General features: G+C 43.0%; 1 protein-coding gene across 1 annotated transcript in view; it reads right to left on the bottom strand.

Moving 5' to 3' along the window:
- Positions 1 to 10,643: 10,643 nt before the first annotated feature.
- The window catches only part of C1QL4 (complement C1q like 4), a 263,397-nt gene continuing 253,524 nt past the window's right edge, over positions 10,644 to 20,516 (bottom strand). Inside the window, exon 2 of the mRNA XM_075334412.1 lies at positions 10,644 to 12,125. Coding sequence (XP_075190527.1) covers positions 11,946 to 12,125 — 180 coding nt within the window. The 3' untranslated portion in view covers positions 10,644 to 11,945. The remainder of the gene's footprint in view (positions 12,126 to 20,516) is intronic.

The raw sequence follows: 20,516 nt of genomic DNA on the forward strand, positions 1-20,516 counted from the left end.
TGTATGCGGGGATGATGGAGGCCGGTGTGTGTGGGGATGATGGAGGCCGGTGTGTGTGGGGATGATTGGGGCCGGTGTGTGCGAGGATGATGGAGGCCGGTGTGTGCGGGGATGATGGGGGCGGTGTGTGCGGGGACGATGGAGGCCGGTGTGTGCGGGGATGACGGGGGCGTTGTGTGCGGGGATGATGGAGGTCGGTTTGTGCGGGGATGATGGAGGCCGTTGTGTGCGGGGATGATGGAGGCTGGTAACTGCAGTGACGGCAGCGCTGATCGCAGCTCACTTTAGTCACTCAGGGGACAGGCTGCAACACAGACAGAGCCGCAGGATGACAATGAAGTCGGGTGAAGTTCATCCGAGTTCATTCTCATCGCGCGACTGTCTGTGTCTGCTGTCAATGGGCATGGAGCCGAGCTGAATGGCAGAGCAAGCATCCAGCACGCTTACATTCTGCATCAAGTCTGCAGTCACAATACATTCACATGTGCTGCCAAATCGCTGCAGAATTATGTATGTAGAATTATGGACACTACGCAATGTGCACAATGTTAGTAATAATAATATCCAAATTCAGTGTACAGTGTGCGGGGGAAGAGGGGTGGGGGTTTGTCAAATAATGGCGATCTCCATTTTTTTTGCCTAAACACGCGCACAGTGGGGTGGTGCAGGCTGTCAGCCAATCACACACACACACACACACACACACACAGCAAAGTGCATTTTTTGCACACAAGCAAGGGCATGTGTCATTGGCTGTGTGTCACGTGTCCTCGTCCTATAAGGACTTCTGAGTAGTTTCACTTTTGGACACCGTAGAAGGAGTTTACTCTGTGTATACGTACTTCATACCAAAACTGGCTCATCTGGATCGACCCGTGCACCTCCTGATTTGTCCTGTGGCTTCTTCGCTGGTAAGCTGAACCATTTCTTGTGTTTTCTATGTGTTTGTGTTTGCCTGCCATTGTTTTCAATGGGTTTCGAAGGTGTTCGTCGAACGTTCGTGGAACACACCCGCCGTTCGACAAACCGAACTCGAACACTAGAGAGACACTAGGGGGGTGGCTCATCTCTAGTCGCTATTCTTTCTTCCAACACCTGCACCTTTTCTTCTTAATTGCATTAGTGGCAGGTGAAGTTGTCCTTTTTGTCCATCTGTGAACATGTAGCATGTGTTTTAGCTCACCATGTGGTTTTTACCTCTTCCATATTTCTGTTAAATTCAAATAAATATTCCTGTGTGTATCTGTTATGTTTTTTTTCTTACTTTACCTGTGTTTTTGCCGTCCCAGTGTACAAGGCAGACAAATTTGGCGTGCGGTTTTGTGATGTCCTCAAAGCAGCGAGACCTGGCTAATCCCAGCAATTGGTCAGCTTAAGGAGACTCTTCTTTCTTCCCAGAATGCACTGGAAATATGCAGATGAAACTTCCAGGTGCTCCTATCCCTGGTTTTGATGAATCCATGCTAGTTATCAGTTATATTATTCTCTCTAATATATTGTTATCTCTTAAAATGCCCTCCAAAACCGGATATTCATGAATCCATGCTGGTTATCAGTTATTATATTATTCTCTTTAACATATTGTTGCATGTCATCTCTTAAAATGCCCTCAAAAACCTTGCACACCACTGATGTCAGACTTAATGGACGGTAGTTGCCAGGATTCACCCACTTATCTTTCTTAAATAACGGTACCATGTCAGCCATTCTCCAATCTTGAGGTACCAACCCTGGTACAAGAGAGTCTAAGAAGATAAGTTACAGTTGTCTGTCAATTACTGAGCTCAATTCCTCAATGTCCATGGATGAATGCCATCTGGCCCGGGGGATTTGTCAATGTTTAATTTACTCAGATGCAGATGTAGTTCTTCTTGTGATAAATTAGTTATATCATGGGGGGCTTAGATTTTTGCCTTTTTGAATGATCCCTGGAACAGTCAGTTAATTGGTGAACACAGATGACAAGTGCTTGTTTAATATCTCAACCTTTGTTTGTCCTCTATAATTATTATAATTTTTCTGTTGTAATCTTTTATGGGGCCGATACCATCCTTTTTTTTCTGCAGTGATGTATTTATTGAAACTTTGGGGATTTATTTTAATGTCTTTGGCAATTTTTATTTTCAGTAACTAATTTTGCTAGCTTGATTCCTTTTTTGCCATTTCCTACTGAGAATTTTACACTCCTGAAATGCTGTTACTGTATAATAAGCCTTCAAGATTTTGAATGCCCTTTGCTTTCATTTTATTATACTTTTCACGGTCTTATTTATCCATAGTAGTTTCTTTTTATTCCTGGACATTTTATTACCAGAGGGTCTAATGTTTTTACTGGACTCTAATAGTATAATCTTAAACTTGCTCCATTTATGTTTGGTATCTCCAGTTTCCACGATATTGTCTCAATCTACACGATTAAGCTCTTTTCTTAATTTGTTGAAATCAGCTTTCTTAACATTCCAGGTTTTAGCATTTCCCCTTTCAAATGTTCTATTGAATAGTACATTGAAACTTACTATATTATGGTTACTGCTGCCCAAGTGCTCTCGGACCTGTATATCTGAAATTAAATGCATTGTGGCTCAGTGGTTAGCACTGCAGTCTTGCAGTGCTGGGGTCCTGGGTTCAAATCCCACCAAGGACACCATCTGCAAGACGTTTGTATGTTCTCCCAGTGTTTGCGTGGGTTTCCTCTGGGTACACCGGTTTCCTCCCACACTTCAAAAACATACTGATAGGGAATTTAGATTGTGAGCCCCAATGGGTACAGTGTTGCCATTGCATGTAAAGCATTGTGGAATTAGTAGCACTATATAAATATTATTATTATTATCTATTTGACAGGACCAAATCCAGTAAATTATCTCTCCTGGTTGATTCATCAAATTATCTCTCCTGGTTGATTCATCTACCATCTGAGAGATGAAATTGTCTTGAATTGTAGATAAGAATCCCCCATTTATTTGAGATGGCTGCATTGTCACTGTAAATAAGCACTTGTACCGTGTCCCCCCCCACCTCATTGTAGATTGTAAGCTCTCATGAGCAGGGCTGTCTTTTTTGTTTGCTCTAATTATTGTATTTTCTATAACTGTTACTTGCTTGAATATGAATATCTGAATTGTAAAGCGCTGAGGAATATGTTGGCGCTATAGAAATAAAGATTTTTTATTATTATTATTATTATTATTAATAATTATCATTATAAGAACTTGTAGCTTTAAGCACAACCTGAAGATTCTATGTCCTACTGAATGACTGGATAGTTGAAATCGCCCATAATAAAGACCCGATTATTATTATTGTTTGCTGCCTTTTCAATTTTTTGCAGCTTTTCATCCTCTATCTGTTCAGCTATATTAGAAGGCTTACAGAAAACTCCAATTACCAGCTTTACATTATTGCCCTCTTTGTGTACATTTACCCATACTGACTCTACATTGCTCCCCCAAAGGTCATCATTGAGCACAAGTCTTAGGTTCAATTTAATAAATATACACACCCCTTTACCTTTTTTTGTCATTCTTGTCCTTTCTGAATGTAGTGTAACCCTCTACATTTGTCACCCAGTCATGGCTCTCATCCAACCAGGTTTCTGTAATGCCCACCACATTGGAATCTGTTGTCGATATAAGGCTGTGTGCACACGTTGCGTTTTTTACCGCGGAAACGCTGCGTTTAGAACCGCAGCGTTTCAGTGGCAAATTGCATGCGTTCAGCTTTCCCAGCAAAGTGTATGAGAAAGCCGAAAAATCAGTGCACATGCTGCGTTTCTAAACGCAGCGTTTTGGATGCCAAAAATCGGTGCGGAAAGAAAAGCAGCATGTCACTTCTTTTGTGCGTTGTGGCTGCGTTCTCTCCCCCATTGAATCAATGATGTGGGTCAGAACACAGCTACACCGCAGTGAGCTGCTTTTTTGTTGCGGTCCGCGGCCTTTGTCGGCACGCCAGAACGCAGGCATTTACCTGGAAGTGAGGTCAAGAGGTTTCCTGTTGACCTCACTTCCTGGCAAAGTCCAGTAAAGCCCCCGGTGTCACCAAAGTGCCCGCCCCGACCCCCCCTCCCGAAAATCCAACATGGCCGCGCGCACAGTAGCGCACCGGCCGCCCTGCTCCTATGATTTCTGTCGCATGTGCAATAACACATGCGACAGAAAAATGCCCCCCAGGCCCTGCCAGGTCACCCCCTATTCCCCCGGTATTCCCCCTTACCTGTCCGGTCGCAGCGCTGATCCCCCGCGGCCCCCTCCTCCTTCACAGTGCACGCTGGCCGGTCACATGTGCCGAGCAGCTGACAGCCAGCACTGTGTTCAGTGTGAGCTGTGCTGGCTGCTCGCACTCTGCAGCTGTGACCCAGGGAGAGTGGGTGCAGATTTTTGGCACCCACTCTCCTCAAATGGAGGGTCTGCCCTCCTAGAAAATGGGGGATACGTTCCCTGAACGTGCCCCCATATTCTAGAAGGTCCAGAGGCGACGTGGGACATCCATATGGATTTCTGCGGACCCATTTTTTTCAAATTTTTTGATTAAATTGGAGAACAAGGGAATGATTTTGGGGAGTGTTTTTTCTAATAAAAAAATTTTTGTCTTTTTTTTTGCTTTTGTTTACTGTCAATTAGTTATGTCGGGTATCTAATAGACGCCGTGACATCACTAATTGCTGGGCTTGATGCCAGGTGACATTACACATCTGGTATCAACCCCATTTATTACCCCGTTTGCCAACGCACCAGGGCGCGGGATGAGTTGGGGCGAAGCGCCAGGATTGGCGCATCTAATGGATGCGCCACTTCTGGGGCGGCTGCGGCCTGCTATTTTTAGGCTGGGAAGAGTCCAATAACCATGGCTCTTCCCACCCTGAGAATACCAGACCCCAGCTGTCAGCTTCACCTTGGCTGGTGATGTAATTTGGGGGGGACTCCACGTTATTTTTTTTTAATTCTTTATTTATAAATAAAAAAAACAAACATGGGGAGCCCTCCAAATTGATCACCAGCCAAGATGAAGCTGCCAGCTGTGGTTTGCAGGCTACAGCTGTCTGCTTTACCCTGACTGGCTATCAAAAATAGGGGGGACCCCACGCCATTTTTTTAATTTTTTTTTTTTTTTTCTTATTGGATAAATACTAAGCTAGGCACCCTTTAGTGCCACATGAAAGGTACTAAAGGTGCCAGCTTAGAATATGCAGGCGGGGGTGGGACGTTATATATATTTGACATCCATTCATCCATTGACGCTTTTTAGGTTGTGTGCCCACAATCAGGGTTTGCAGCGTTATGGGCGCTGAGTGTTTTCCCTGCGTCCATAACGCTGCGTTGTGCAGTAGAAGCACAGTGGAAGGATTTTTGGAGATCCCATGCCCACTGTGCTGCTTCTTTTCTCCGCAGCATAAACTGACCGGTGGCGCAGCTTCCCGAGCCTCAGCATGTCAATTTATGCTGCGGAGACGAGTGTTCTCTGCAGGTAGTATAGAGCTCCACAGCAGCCTGAACCCAAATCGTGGGCATGGGCAGCTGCAGGAAGGCTGACACTGTGTACTAGACGCCGTGTCGCTGGATCATGGCCACATAGCCTTAGGCCTCTTTCACACGTCAGTGATTCTGGTACGTTTGTGCTTTTTTTTAAACGTACCAGAATCACTGACATACGCAGACGCATTATAATGAATGGGTCTGCTCACACGTCAGTGATTTTTCACTGCACGTGTCTCCGTGCGGCGTATCCGCGTGTGCGTGATTGCCGCACGGAGACATGTCCATTTTTTTCTGGCATCACTGATGTCCCATGGACCACGCCGTGGTGTGGTCCGTGAAACACGTGCCAGAAAAAAACGTGCTTTTAAAATAAAAATCATTTTAACTCACCCGGCGTCCAGCGATGTCCTCTGCAGCCCGTCCTCCCTGCTGCTTCTGAGCCGGCTCATTATTGTCGCGCATATTCATGATGCACGACACAGCCGACCCGGAAGCAGCTGCTGCGGGGGTCAGCGCCGGCCGGATGCTGCACCGCGGGAGCGATCAGCACCATGGAGAGCGGGAGCGGGCACAGGTGAGTTAATCTCTAAGTGCAATCACGGGCCACGGAGAACGGAGCCCGGATTGCACTTAGACAACCCATGTGTGCCGTGATTCAGGGCACACGGAGGGACATGTGCGTGTTTTACACGCCAGTGAAAACGTCAGTGTTTTTCACTGACGTGTGAAACGGGCCTAAAAGTGAGAATATTGTTGCTACAGCAACATTTTGGGTGAAGTAGCTGTGGATTCAAAATGCTTAATATACTCCTGAATAAAATCCTTGAGGGGTGCAGATTCCAAAATGGGGTCACTTGTGGGGGTTTTCTGACGTATAGGTACCTAAGGGGCTCGGTGCGCGAAGTTTATTTCAACTTTTCCAAAATTCAAATGGTGCTCCTTCCATTCCAAGCCCTCCCATTTATCCAAACAGAATGTGGAGAAGGAAATGACATCACAGGTTTTTTTTTCCAAAGGTCTGTGTTCAACCAACTTTATTAACACTGACAAGTCTTAAAAAACGCACCTAAAAAAAATGCATGAAAAACGCATGAAAAACGGATGAAAAACGCATGCGTTTTCGATGCGTTGTTTCTCAAAAAGCATTGTTTACAATTCTCCCCTCTGCCAGAGGGTGCGTTTTTTTCCGCGCGGAAAAAAAAGCAACGTGTGCACATACCCTAACAGTCTCCAACTCATTCATTCTGTTTACAAGACCTTGCATTTGCCAGCAGACATTTAATAATATTAACACAATTCTTATTCCTCGTCTCTCTACTTTCCTTGCATGTGCCTGCCCACCCCCTAAACCTGCCTTGACCCCTAATGTCTCACTCTCTGTGTCAACTCATTTTTTTTCTTTTGCACAACTACCCTCCTTCCCCGCAGATCCAAGTTTAAAAGCACCTTCATTTGTCTGACCATTTTTTCCTCCGGCACAGCTGCACCCTCCCCATTGAGGTGCAGCTCGTCCCTACCATAGAGTCTGTATTTGACAGAGAAGTCAGCCCAATTTTCTATGAACCCAAACCCTTCCTTCCTGCACCAATTTCGAAGTCATGTATTTATCTACCTAAGCTCCCGCTGTCTTTCTAGTGATGCTTGTGGCACCGGTAGTACGGTAGTATTTCTAAAAAATCACCTTGGAGGTTTTGAACTTCAGTTTCTCTCCTAGTTTCCGTTAATCATTTTTAAGGACCTTCTGTAGTGTCCCACGGGACCTGCAGGGCTACTCGTCCCCAGGCCAGTGGTGTTTGGGGTTGCTGTGAATGACCTGACCCGGCTCCGTGGCCCCATCAGCTACATAAAAGAGGGTCCAAGGTGACGAGTAATTGGGGACGGGGGTTTGCTTTGCAGCGCCACCCGTGGTATGCGACCAGGGATTAGCCGTCGCTGCGACATGTTGCTCTCCCCCAGGGCTGATGTCAACACAGCTCAGATAGTCCAGCGCCCCACAGGTGGAGCGAGCCCCAGGGAGGACAGTGATGATGGGGGAAGGGCCGTTGGTGCCGAAGCGTAGGGCGGTGGCACCAGCAAATCAGAGTCTAACACAGGGACTGCGGTTCCAGGTGTTTTACTCAGAATTCGTGTGCTGCACGCTCAAAGTACCGGTAAGTGCTGTGATGGGCCCAAGCCGATCCCGGGTGAATCAGAGGTCACCACCGGTGTTGTGAGGCATGTGAGACCTTCCACCATTGGGTTCTGTAGTGTGGATCTCCGTGGCATGAAGCTACTTGGGGACTCCAGTGTCTTTGGATTTAGTTGCCGTCCCGTACGCATGCAGTGCGAAACTTGTTATGGTCCCGACCGTGGCTGTGGCTCCTGGCTCTATATGCTGCTGGTGCCCCAGGACTTTTGGTGGTGGGCAATGGGACGTGAAATCCCACTTCCCTGCTGATTCTGGTAGTCCAACGTGAAGCATGTTCTACCCTGGGGCTCTGCACCCCAAAAGTGCCAGTCCCGAAGGAGCTGTTGGGGCTCACCCTCCGACTACTGTGATGTTCCTCTGTCTCACAGCTCCACCCGGTCGTTTCCTGCTTATTTCTCAGTCTGCCCCGTGCCCGGTCGGCCCCTCTGAAGGGAGCATTTTAGCATCCTTCCCAGAGGCCTTGCTATTCTCTGCCTTAGAATGTTCAGGCTCCTGTAACCCAAGCTTTTTTCCAGATTGTTCTGAAGTGAAACTGTGTGTGCTCGCTCATTTCCCCAGGCTGCCCCCACTTTCCTGATGAGTCACCCTGCCCGGGAAAAACCCATTACTATGGTGACCACCTGTGTTGTGTAACTGCTGACTGGCTGTGTTGTGTAAGCCATGAGCACAGGATGTATGTAAGCTATGAACACCAGTGATTAACCTCTTCTTACCCGGGATGAGCATTGCACCTTATGAGATGTCAGATGCAATACCCTGTGGTGACTGAAGCCTCAGGGGCACCACACTACCACCTCCCTATAACGTTGTCATTAGTACCAAAGTGCACCATGATCGCTGGGTTTTCCCCAGCCCCACCCATGAATCTGTCTATCCTAACTGCAATATTCTGAACCCGAGCATCTGGCAGACAACACACTGTTCGGCATTAACCGTCTCAGCGACAGATGATACTGTCTGTCTAATTAGAAAGTCCCCTACTGCCATCTGTCTGGCCTTTCCTGCTCTGCTATCATTTTCCTGGTTGCTAGGAGCAACCTCCTGCTGTAGTGTTCTTAGTCCCAGGCATATTTACTAGGTTGTGCCAGGTCAGGACTAGGCTCCTTGACACTTTTCCCTTTACCCCTTCTTCTACCTGTTAATCAACTACCTACTTCTGGGTCTTGAACTTTCCCACCTCCACCCTCCTCCATATTACTGGCCCCAGCCAAAGCATGCTTAGTAAACTCCAAACTCCTCTTCAGGTTTGCAATGCTTCTGAGCTTTGCAGCTGCACATTTAGATCGATTTCCTGGGCTTCCAAATATGTAACATGATAACATTGAGTGCAGATATATTCACCCTCAAACGACTGTTCAAGGCATGCATACATCTCACAAGATGTACACTTGGTAGCATTATCCATGGAGCACATACTAAATGGGGATTAACAGTAAAGATAAAACAATGGAAAACTAGAAAAGTGACACCAAACAATACTCCTGTGTCAAACTATGATATTATGTCCAACTATGCTATACAATTACCTTGCAGCCAGCAATAAAATTGCTGCCTTGCACACTCGGCAGCCTCGCTTGCTGTGACTAGAATTTATAGTTCATTAACCAGCTATCAAAGCAAACACAATGAATCACCTGACACAAATCACAAGACCTCCCTTTTTTCCCAGTAACAGAATAAGCACAGATAGATAATACCCTAAACAATGTAAACAGCTACATAGTTATCACAACCATGATATTATGTCCAACTATGCAATACACTTACCTTGCAGCCAGCACTTAAATTGCAGTCTCACCCACTCAGTAGCCTCGCTTAGTGTCTGGTATCTGTTATGTAAGATATCATAGAGGTACAGTTATGAAATATGGGACTTGAGATCAACAATAAATCAAAAATTATCTGTTAAAATACGTTTATTCATCTAATTGTAGATCTCTACATGTATTAATTATAGTGGACAAAAAATTCAGAGACTACTGAGTAAAGATGATTAAAATCAGAGATTCTCCAGAACGTCTCACAGACATGGCAGGGATCTCATGACTGAGATGATCACAGTATATGAAACAATACATTTTCATTCTCTCAAACTATCAACCATTTCTTACTTGTGCTTTGTGAGTTAGCTGTTTCATCATGTTATGTTTGCAGCATTGATTAAGGAGCATCATTTAGGACTGCCTTATAGTGTTTGTGAGATAATTAACAAATCCAAGAAAGAAATTCCACCACCTCAAAACTGTAAGAACCCTCATTTGTTGTAACGAAGCAGGGCTTGGAGCCTCTTTGATGGGTACTACACATACCATAATGCATAAAAGAATTCATCCAGCTAAATCAGTTTTTTCACTGAAGAAATATTATAGCTGATCAGTTTATAACTTATGATGCACAACTTTATTTTTAATACAGTTGTTAAACAGACTTTTTTTTATCCTAGTATAAATCAGGTTGCCCATTAGCTAATACTCTTGCCCAATTTTATTCTTCCCTTGATACAATATAGTCTGGCTCGTATGTCAAGGGCACCATGTGAACATTATTTCATTTCCCATATTTACTAATATACAGAGACACCACATTTTTGTTCAAAAATTGTTTTGTTCACATTTTCTTCACTATTTTTACTTAGCTCACCACCCACATATTTTGACTTTGTTTTCTTATTTCATTATCTTCTTGAAAGGGATAAGGCTAGCCTTTTTTTCATAAGGGGTTCCTTATGAGGGCACCTTAACTGCAGTTTACAGGAAACTGGGCATATTGAAAATAATGAAGAATGAAGTTAAAAGGTAAGAAGTATAACATGGCTTTTTATTGTGTTTCTATATTCATAGAATCATAGAATGGTAGAGTTGGAAGGGACCTCAAGGGCCATCGGATCCAACCCCCTGAAAGTGCAGGTTATCCTAAATCATCCGAAATCATCCCAGCTACATGTTTAGTGTTTAAGCTTAGAGACATGGACTCCTCATAAATGGTTTGGAATCACGTGTGTTTTATTGTTAGTAGTACAAAACACTCCAATATTTCACGCTGCACAACACAGAGACATGGGACAGAGAGGTGGAGGCTTGAACCCAGCGGCATGCACAGGTAGAGCACTACTTTCAGTGCCAGAGTCAAAACAACACTTGATGCATACCCCTTCTCTGTCTCACTGATCAGGAGTGGGACGAGGCACTCAGGTTCCATTGTGCACATTACACTCAACCATTTATTCCTCAACACACATACAACAAACGTCATTATTTATATAACACATTTGGGTTTCAAACTAGGATTTTTTGCTCTTTTTCTGCTGTAGAAGTAAAGAGTGCACAAGGATTGGGTTGAATGAGAAAGCACATTTCCAAATAGTCTGTGTTGTTTTAGTACCCCTGTAGTACCTTGCTTTTACCGCCACATTGATGGTCAGATGTTGCATACTTTGGCTCATGGAACAAGGCATGAAGAAGAAAGAGCTTGCTTTAGAGAAAAGGCGATGAATGCAGATATGAAGGTCATAAGAACTATGAAACGATGTTCTGAAAACCAGGTGAAGAAGATACAGATGAATATTTCTCTTGACAAACATACAACCTTGGCGTTACAGTATATTGGGGTTAAACAAAAAATACTTTTGGACCGATAGCAGTTAGATATTTGTCCAGAATGAATTTAAGAGCTGCAAAAATAACGACCACTTGACTCTTGGAAAATGTATTGGACTTAAAATTCTAGCAAAATATACTCCATCAGCTGATGACTGCTTTATTCTTTTATATAAAGGGTCTATCAATTATATATTTTTATATGTTTTCTCCATGTTGATACGTAGTAACAGTTAATTACACACATGCACACAGATGGTTCACCTTAATCATATGAGATATTTCCCCAGGTTTAGCCCCCCATGCTCCAATATCCTGCAACGACAACAAAAGATGTGACACTGATTTATTCATGACCTCCAAGATGAAAGGTTGATAACCAGCAAATATAAATAGGTTCGGTGGATCAGAAAAATAAGTCTTGATTTCTGGCCACCCGTGATAGAAGCTTCTGTGGTCACTTTTTTCTTTGACCTCTCATTTGCTAGATGAGTCACCATGTCATTGGGCATACTAGCAATTTCTAGCAGAAAAGGGGTTAAGGTACGTCCTACAGGTCAGCACTGAGGAAAAGTAATGTGGAGCAACATTGTTAAGTCTTGCAGGTGATGGATTACTGGAGCATTGCTCTGCAATTTTCTGGCGATTAAAGGGTTCATGAAAATTGTTTGCAGCTCCTAAAACTCCTCAGTCAGGATAGATGATGAATCCAGAGAAGGTACTATATTTGTTTGTGTTCCCACCATGTACTTTGCCACCATCCAACTTCACATAGACTTCATCCCCCACATCTAAGTGAAGTATTACGCTGTTGCTGGCATAGTCATAGTTCTGATCTGCATCCTGAGCAATGGCACTAGCTCGAACCTGTAAGAGAAAAGAATACAAGACCAGTCACAATTTTGAGCAGAAAATTTTAGAATGTCCATTATAGACTGGAGATCAAAATTAGAGAACAACACACAATTTCCTAAGGTTATTGTGTAGTCCTATGTGATTATATCCCTGCATGAGTAAACTAGCAGTATTTTAAGCTTATTTCATAAACTGAATTTATTATTAAGCACATAATAAAAATGTAAATGAGATATGTGAAAAAGAACACTGATTAAAAATTAGAGAACACTTTCAGATACCTGCGAGTTATTGGTGTTAATCTGGCCCCTGGTGCTAATTTTCCTTAATTCCTCTGACAAACCCTATGTAACTGTCAGCCTAACTTTCCAGTTTGCACTGACTTTTGAAAAATGGTGTGCAGCTCCAAAGTGACTGAAACCCTCCAGCAGCAGGTAATCCAGATGAAGGCCAAAGGGGTGACCCTAACAGCCATAGCAAGAGAAGTTGGTTGTTCTAAGTCTGTGATTTCTAGAATATTGCATCTCTACAACATCAATAACTCTTTCAAGTCCCTTAAGAAGGCTGGTCGCTCTCAAAAGACAAATGCAAGAGAGGACAGGATAATGCGGAGACTCTCCATGGGCAATCATTTCAACACTGCAGCTTTAATTGCTCGGCAGTTCAGCACTGAACAGGGTAAGGATCTGTCTCGTCATACAGTGTCACAACATTTAAGAGCACTTGAATTGAAAGCCCACTCTGCAGTGACCAAACCTCTCATTAGCAGAAAGAATCAAAAGACTTGGCTCACCATTGGTGAGGAGCAAGTTGTGTGGACAGAGTAGAAGTGGTCCACAGTTCATTTTAGTGATGAAAGCAAGTTTAATTTATTTGGGTCTGATGGAAAACATTATGTTCGTCGACAAACTTGGGAAAGACTGAACCCAAAGTGTGTTAAGAAGTCAGTGAAAGGTAGTGGAGGACGTTTCATGGTTTGGGGAATGTTTTCTGCAGCAGGAGTTGGACCTCTCATACAGCTATATGGCAGAGTGAATGCAAGTGTGTATCAGAACCTTCTTCAACAACACGTGGTTCCTTACTTGTGTTCATCACGCAATAAGCCAGCAATTTTCATGCAGGACAATGACCCCTGTCACACAGCAAAACATGTAAAGCAGTTCCTTGAAACAGAAAACATTGAAACAATGAAATGGCCACCCCAGAGTCCTGATCTAAACCCAACAGAAAACTTATGGAAAATCCTTGTTGACAAAGTTATGGCCAAGACACCCACACCAGTCAAAGAACTGTGGAAGAAACTGGAAGAAGAGTGGACCAAAATCACACCAGAGCAGTGTGAGAGACTAGTGATGTCCTGTGGCCGCAGATGTGCTGAAGTCATTCAAAGCAAAGGCCTGTACACTGTACTGATTGGTGACTGTTGTTACCTTCAGAAAATTTGGGTATAATCTTTCTCTGTTTTACAGTCATTGCTGTTCTCTAATTATGATCATCACTTTTTGAGCAAAATAAAAATCTTTTGTAAAACACTGATCTAGTGGCATGGTGTACCCCTTGCAAAAACCCTTCAAATGTTGATCAATATAGATTACATTACTTTTGAAAAAAAGCAAGTGATCTTCCATTGTTCTCTAATTTTGATCTCCAGTGTACAGTATATGGAAATTATACAATCAATGTGTGTAACAGAACTGAAGTTACATGCAGCATTTTTGGTCCCATTTGGTGGCCTTTGTAATATCTGCAACTGCTGAAGGAAAAAGGAAGCCTGACTATGGACAACAAAGTTACATATATGTCAACTTACACAGGTGTGATCCATCTCTGTTTATTAGGATGGAGTATTGACCAGAAGCTGTGGTAAATCTGAAATTTTCCATTATTTCAAAATAGTTAGAAAATACTCTACTGTATGAGATCAAGTTTTTACGTTAATCATATTTATGAATATACATATTGTTCACATTTTTGTAATTTTCCATGTCACTATTTACAGTATATATATGATAATCCTTCCCTGAAATCTTGCAATATTCTTTCTTACCACTGAACAAACATACTAAATTTACGTTTCCTATTTTGGAGAATTTTATTTCCAGGAGAATAATTATCACAGGTTAGACCAATGAAACGTAACACCTACATACAGAGCTCACAGAATGCACTCTTCACAATAGGTAATAATTATAGCTCACCCTCTCTTCACCACAGGCAAGATGGCAGGGCCCATTATCATAGAAAGCAAATATATAAAAATAAAAAATAGAATATATATATATAAATATATATATATATATATATATATATATATATATATATACAGTACAGACCAAATGTTTGGACACACCTTCTCATCTCTAGAACAAGTGTTAAGAGTAGACTTTGTGCAGCAGGCCTTCATGGTAAATAGCTGCTAGGAAACCACTGCTAAGGACAGGCAACAAGCAGAAGAGACTTGTTTGGGCTAAAGAACACAAGGAATGGACATTAGACCAGTGGAAATCTGTGCTTTGGTCTGATGAGTCCAAATTTCAGATCTTTGGATCCAACCACCGTGTCTTTGTAGAAAAGGTGAATGGATGGACTCTACATTCCTAGTTCCCACCGTGAAGCATGGAGAGGAGGTGTGATGGTGTCGGGGTGCTTTGCTGGTGACACTGTTGGGGATTTATTCAAAATTGAAGGCATACAGAACCAGCATGCCTACCACAGCATCTTGCAGCGGCATGCTATTCCATCCGGTTTGCGTTTAGTTGGACCATCATTTATTTTTCAACAGGACAATGACCCCAAACACACCTCCAGGCTGTGTAAGGGCTATTTGACTAAGAAGGAGAGTGATAGGGTACTACGCCAGATGACCTGGCCTCCACAGTCACCAGACCTGAACCCAATCGAGATGGTTTGGGGTGAGCTGGATCGCAGAGTGAAGGCAAAAGGGCCAACAAGTGCTAAGCATCTCTGGGAATTCCTTCAAGACTGTTGGAAGACCATTTCCGGTGACTACCTCTTGAAGCTCATCAAGAGAATGTCAAGAGTGTGCAAAGCAGTAATCAAAGCAAAAGGTGGCTGCTTTGAAGAACCTAGAATATAAGACATATTTTCAATTGTTTCACACTTTAACCCCTTCAGCCCCAGGGCACTTTCCGTTTTTGCGTTTTTGTTTTTTGCTCCCCTTCTTCCGAGAGCCGTAACTTTTTTATTTTTCTGTCAATCTTGCCATATGAGGGCTTGTTTTTTGCGGGACAAGTTGTATTTTTAAATGAAGCCATAAGTTTTACCATATGCTGTACTGGAAAACAGCAAAAAAATTCCAAGTATGGAAAAACTGCAAAAAAAGTGTGATGGCACAATAGTTTTTGGGATGTTTTATTCACGGTGTTCACTATATGGTAAAACTGATGTGTTAGTATGATGCCTGAGGTCGGTGCGAGTTTGTAGACACCAAACATGTATAGGTTTACTTGTATCTAAGGGGTTAAAAAAATTCACAAGCCTGTCCAATAAAAGTGGCGCACGTTTTGCGCCATTTTCCAACAACCGTAGAGTTCTCATTTTTTGGGATCTATGGCTCAGTGAGGGCTTATTTTTTGCGTCTCGAGCTGTCGTTTCTAATGGTACTATTTTTGCGCAGATGCTACGTTTTAATCGCCTGTTATTGCATTTTTTGTAAAACTTGCGGCGACCAAAAAACGTAATTTTGGCGTTTGGAATTTTTTTGCCACTATGCCGTTTACCAATCAGATGAATTGATTTTATATTTTAATAGATCCGGCATTTCTGAACGCGGCGATACCAAATATGTGTATATATTTATTTATTGTTTAACCCTTTAATTTTCAATGGGGGGAAAGGGGGGTGATTTGAACTTTTAGTTTTTTGTGGTTTTTTAAACTTTTTTTAAATTTTTTTTTTTATTTTACTAGTCCCCCTAGGGGGCTACAGCGATCAGCAATCCGATCGCTCTTATCTATCTGCTGATCACAGCTATATAGCTGTAAACAGCAGATTCAGTCACTTCCTGTTTCTCTCTGCTCTCGGCCGAGGGAAAACGAAAGTGAAACTTCATAGCTGCAGGCGTCATCACATGACCCTGTGCTACGATGGCAACCACCGTAAGTCACATGATCACGCATGTGACTTCCGGTGGCGGCAAGTAAAAATCATGGCCGCGCGCATATAGATCTCGCTGCCAGACTTTGGCAGTGAGATTTAAGGGGTTAAATGTTGCGAGTGGAAGCGATTCCACTCGCAACATGCAGGCACACGTCAGCTGTTGAAAACAGCTGATATGTGTGCCGACCGCCGCCACCTGCCCGCGGCAGGGGGCGGGGCTTAACGGGACACGCTCCATGACGGATATATCCGTCCATGGTCGTGAAGGGGTTAAGTATTTCATTCCACATGTGTTAATTCATAGTTTTGATGTCTTCAATGTGAATCTACAATTTTCAGAGTCCTGAAAATAAAGAAAACTCTTTGAATGAGGTGTGTCCAAACTTACTATGTATATGTATATAAACATAAAATCATAAAACAACTAAACTATAAAACAGGAATACATGCCACTTTCTGGTTTAATTTACCAAATAAAATACATAATAGTGATACATTCCCTTTGTCACAGAATAGTAAGGAGGACCCTAAAGAGATAAGGTCAGTATCTAAAAAAAAATCTGAGATTGAGTATGACAGTTCGTTTTAGGGCACTGCTAAAAGTTCTTGAGCCCCTCTAGTGTCACTCACTGCTTCTATCTCCACCCCTGACATCATCTTTCTCACATGCTGCAGCAGCTGGTGATGGGCAGTCCGGCTCTTTTTGGTGATCCGGTTCCCATGGCTCCACTCACCAAAAAGAGCTGGCTCATTCGGATCATTCTTGGCTCCCTATTAAATATGTGTTCACCCCAGGTGAACACATATTTAAGATTATAGTAACGCCGCTGAAACCCCGCCCACCCGCGGCTAAACCCCGTCCACTTACAAGGGACCAATTACATTGTTGAGTGTGTGGGGTTTAGCCGCGGGTGGGCGGCGTTTCAGCGGCAAAAAGAGCCGTTTAGAGAATTTAGTGGCTCTCACTAGAGATTTGGCTCCTGTCAGTCACAGCAGGGAGCCGGATCTTTTTGTCGGATCATTCACGACCAACACATCACTAACAGGAGAACAGATGGATGCAGAGTGCTGTTGGTGCACATACAGCTCCTACAGCGTGAATCATTGATCCAAGACGTTGTTAGATGGGACGGCGATGCAAGAAACTTGGAAGTAACTCCGGTATTGCCCCTGATAACATCTTGTTCCAAAAGGAGCAATAGATGCTGCAGGCTATGAGTGCAGCCCGAGCCTCCTGTGACACCACATTTGAGACTATCTACAAATAAAACCTCACAGGAAGTGTAGTAATTTAACACATTTAGGGATTAGCTAGATAGGGAGAAGTGTAGGGTAATATATAATGACGCATAGGACGATATTGGTTAGTTTGTAAAGATAGATACTGTATTTAGAAAGGACACTTTAGTTGTTGTACCAACCCTTTAAATAATTTTCAACAAAAATATGCAAACACAAAAATTATTAACATACAAATAAACAAACATCAAAAATCTCATCACCCTATATGTCATTCCATATTCAGCATTTCATCTAAATATTTTACTGTAAAGTACAGGCAGAAAGATAAAAAAATAACACATTTCAAAAAATTCTGTTTGATTAAAAATCTTTCATATCTAATACATAAAGCTGAGTGTATGTATGTGTATGTATGTATATCCTCTAAAGAAATCCGCACCGTCGCATTTACAATCACAAAATTTTGCACAGATGCCCATGTGACTCAGAGAACGTGATAGACTATGTTTAGACAGGAAACTTTAACACCGCGCTTTACAGTTACTCTCCAAAAAAATGCCTCCATTAAAGTCAATGGAGCTGCGAGCTACAGACTATTAATAGCAGCTGTGATTGGTTGCTATAGGAACAAAGGAAATTGTTAGTATAAGAAGCTTCTGTGTGAGGTAATATGATGTCAGTGAGGAGACGGATAGAGACAGAGAGACAGACTGAGAGACAGAATGAGTGACAGACAGACAGGCACACACAGACAGGCACAGACAGAGAGGGAAATAGACAGAGACAAACAGATACAGATAGGAAAAAAAAGCCAGCCAGACAGAGACAGACAGAAAGGCACACGGGGAAAGAGACAGAGACAGACAGACAGATAGAGGCAGACAGGGAAAGAAAGAAACAAACAGACATAGATAGACAGGGAAAAAAGGCAGACAGACAAACAGACATAGACAGACAGGGGAAAAAGGCAGACAGACAGGGAAAGAGGCATACAGGGAAAGAGGCAGACAGGGAAAGGGACAAACAGGGGAAGAAACAGACAGAGAGAGAAAGGCAGAGAGAAACAGACAAAGACATACAGAGACATACAGGGAAAGAGACAGACGGGGAAAGAGACAGACCAGGAATGAGACAGACCTAGAAAGAGACAGACGGGGAAAGAGACAGATGGGGAACGAGACAGACCTGGAACGAGACAGAGGGGGAAAGAGACAGAGGGGGAAAGAGACATACCTGGAACGAGACAGATGGGGAAAGAGACAGAGGGGGAAAGAGGCAGACCTGCAACGAGACAGGCAGGGAAAGAGACTGACAGACAGACACAGAGACAGAGAGGGACATACACAGAGCGAGAGAGAGAGAGACAGACAGACACAGGGAGAGAGACAGACACAGAGGTAGAGAGAGACAGACAGAGAGATAGACACAGACAGACAGACATGGATAGAGACAGAGACACACATGGATAGAGACAGAGACACACATGGATAGAGACAAACTCACAGAGACAAACTCACAGAGACAGACTCACAGAGACAGACACACAGAGACAACACAGAGACACACACAGACACACACAGAGACCAATACACAGAGAGACACACAGACAGACAGACAAAGAGACAGACAGAAACAAACAGACAGAGACTGGGAGAGAGACCGAGAGACAGTTACTATCCTGGGCAATGCTAGGTGCTACAACTAGTATCTTTATATAAACAGCTAAACCAAATATACATTATAAAAACCACACAAAGGTGCCGCCAATGCAATAGGTCAGGTAGCTAACTGTATTTACTATATCTCTAATGGTATTTGTATAAATAACCTATCTACTCCTGATCAATATCATATAATACTACATATTCAAAAGTCCTTCCCCACTAAACATAGCAGGAAGGAGATAAGGTAACCATAATAATGCGAAGAATATACACTATGTCCCTATTAATCTGATATAAACAAGGAATTTCTATACATTTTCAGGTTACAGTCAGCTACCTCACCTATTGCACTTGAGGCACTTTTTTATGGTGTTTATAATGAAAATTTTGCAATTTTCAAACCTTGAATTTTTATACCCTCAAACCAGAGAATAATAATTAATAAATAACATTTACCACATGTCTAATTTACATCAGCACAATTTTTGAAGCATATTTTTTTTTTGTTAGGAACGTAGAAGAGTTAAAAGATTATTGTGACGCCCTGGCAAAACCAGGTACTCACAAAAATGTTTACCCTCCTTGTTACCACCAAAAACCCACACCCAGGTACAACACACAGCCATTAAAACCTAGCCACCCCCTCATGATAATAAGGACACACTGTGACAACACAGACTTTTTCAATGTGTGTCGTGGGTTAAATTTCTTACATTAGCCAGACGTATTGTTCTTCTGTGTGTTAACTCATGCTTGCTAAACTATTGTTTCTGCCAGACCCTTCTGAGCATTCATTGTAATGTAGTTGTGTATTGCTAATCTAATGTAAATTACCTCAGTGGCCATTGTCTAGTCTGTGGATTGCAGACTGCATGTAAATATCCTCAGTCTTTCTGTCCACATCATTTAAATGAACATTAACCATGCAGCTTGAAATTCATACAATAAGAGAAGCAACTTTGTACAACCAATCCGATAAGGGCACAGTATATCCTAAGGGAAGGCTCTGGCTATGAAGGGGGACTTCTTGGAGTCACCAGGGTTGATGGATGTTGCATAATCCAGTCTAAGCTCTTAGGAGCTGTCTAGGGGATCAGAACCAGGATGCCTTGTGGACTCGGTCTAGGGACTTTGGCTCCGACTAGACAATCACTTGGCTACATGGCTTCAATCTAGGGGCTCCGATTCCGATTGGAGACCATAACTGCAGTCTAGGGATTTCGACTCCGGCTGCCAGGATTATATCACATCATCATACCAGAGACTACTTAAGGAAGAAACCTAGGTTGGGACAATTTGGTCACCTGGCTACAGACTTTGCAGACCTCAGCCAGCTTCCTAAATCTGGCTTTATTCCATTCTCGGTGGGTGCCCGCCG

This window comes from Anomaloglossus baeobatrachus, chromosome 2, assembly GCF_048569485.1.
Source record: "Anomaloglossus baeobatrachus isolate aAnoBae1 chromosome 2, aAnoBae1.hap1, whole genome shotgun sequence".
NCBI classification, from domain to species: Eukaryota; Metazoa; Chordata; class Amphibia; order Anura; family Aromobatidae; genus Anomaloglossus; species Anomaloglossus baeobatrachus.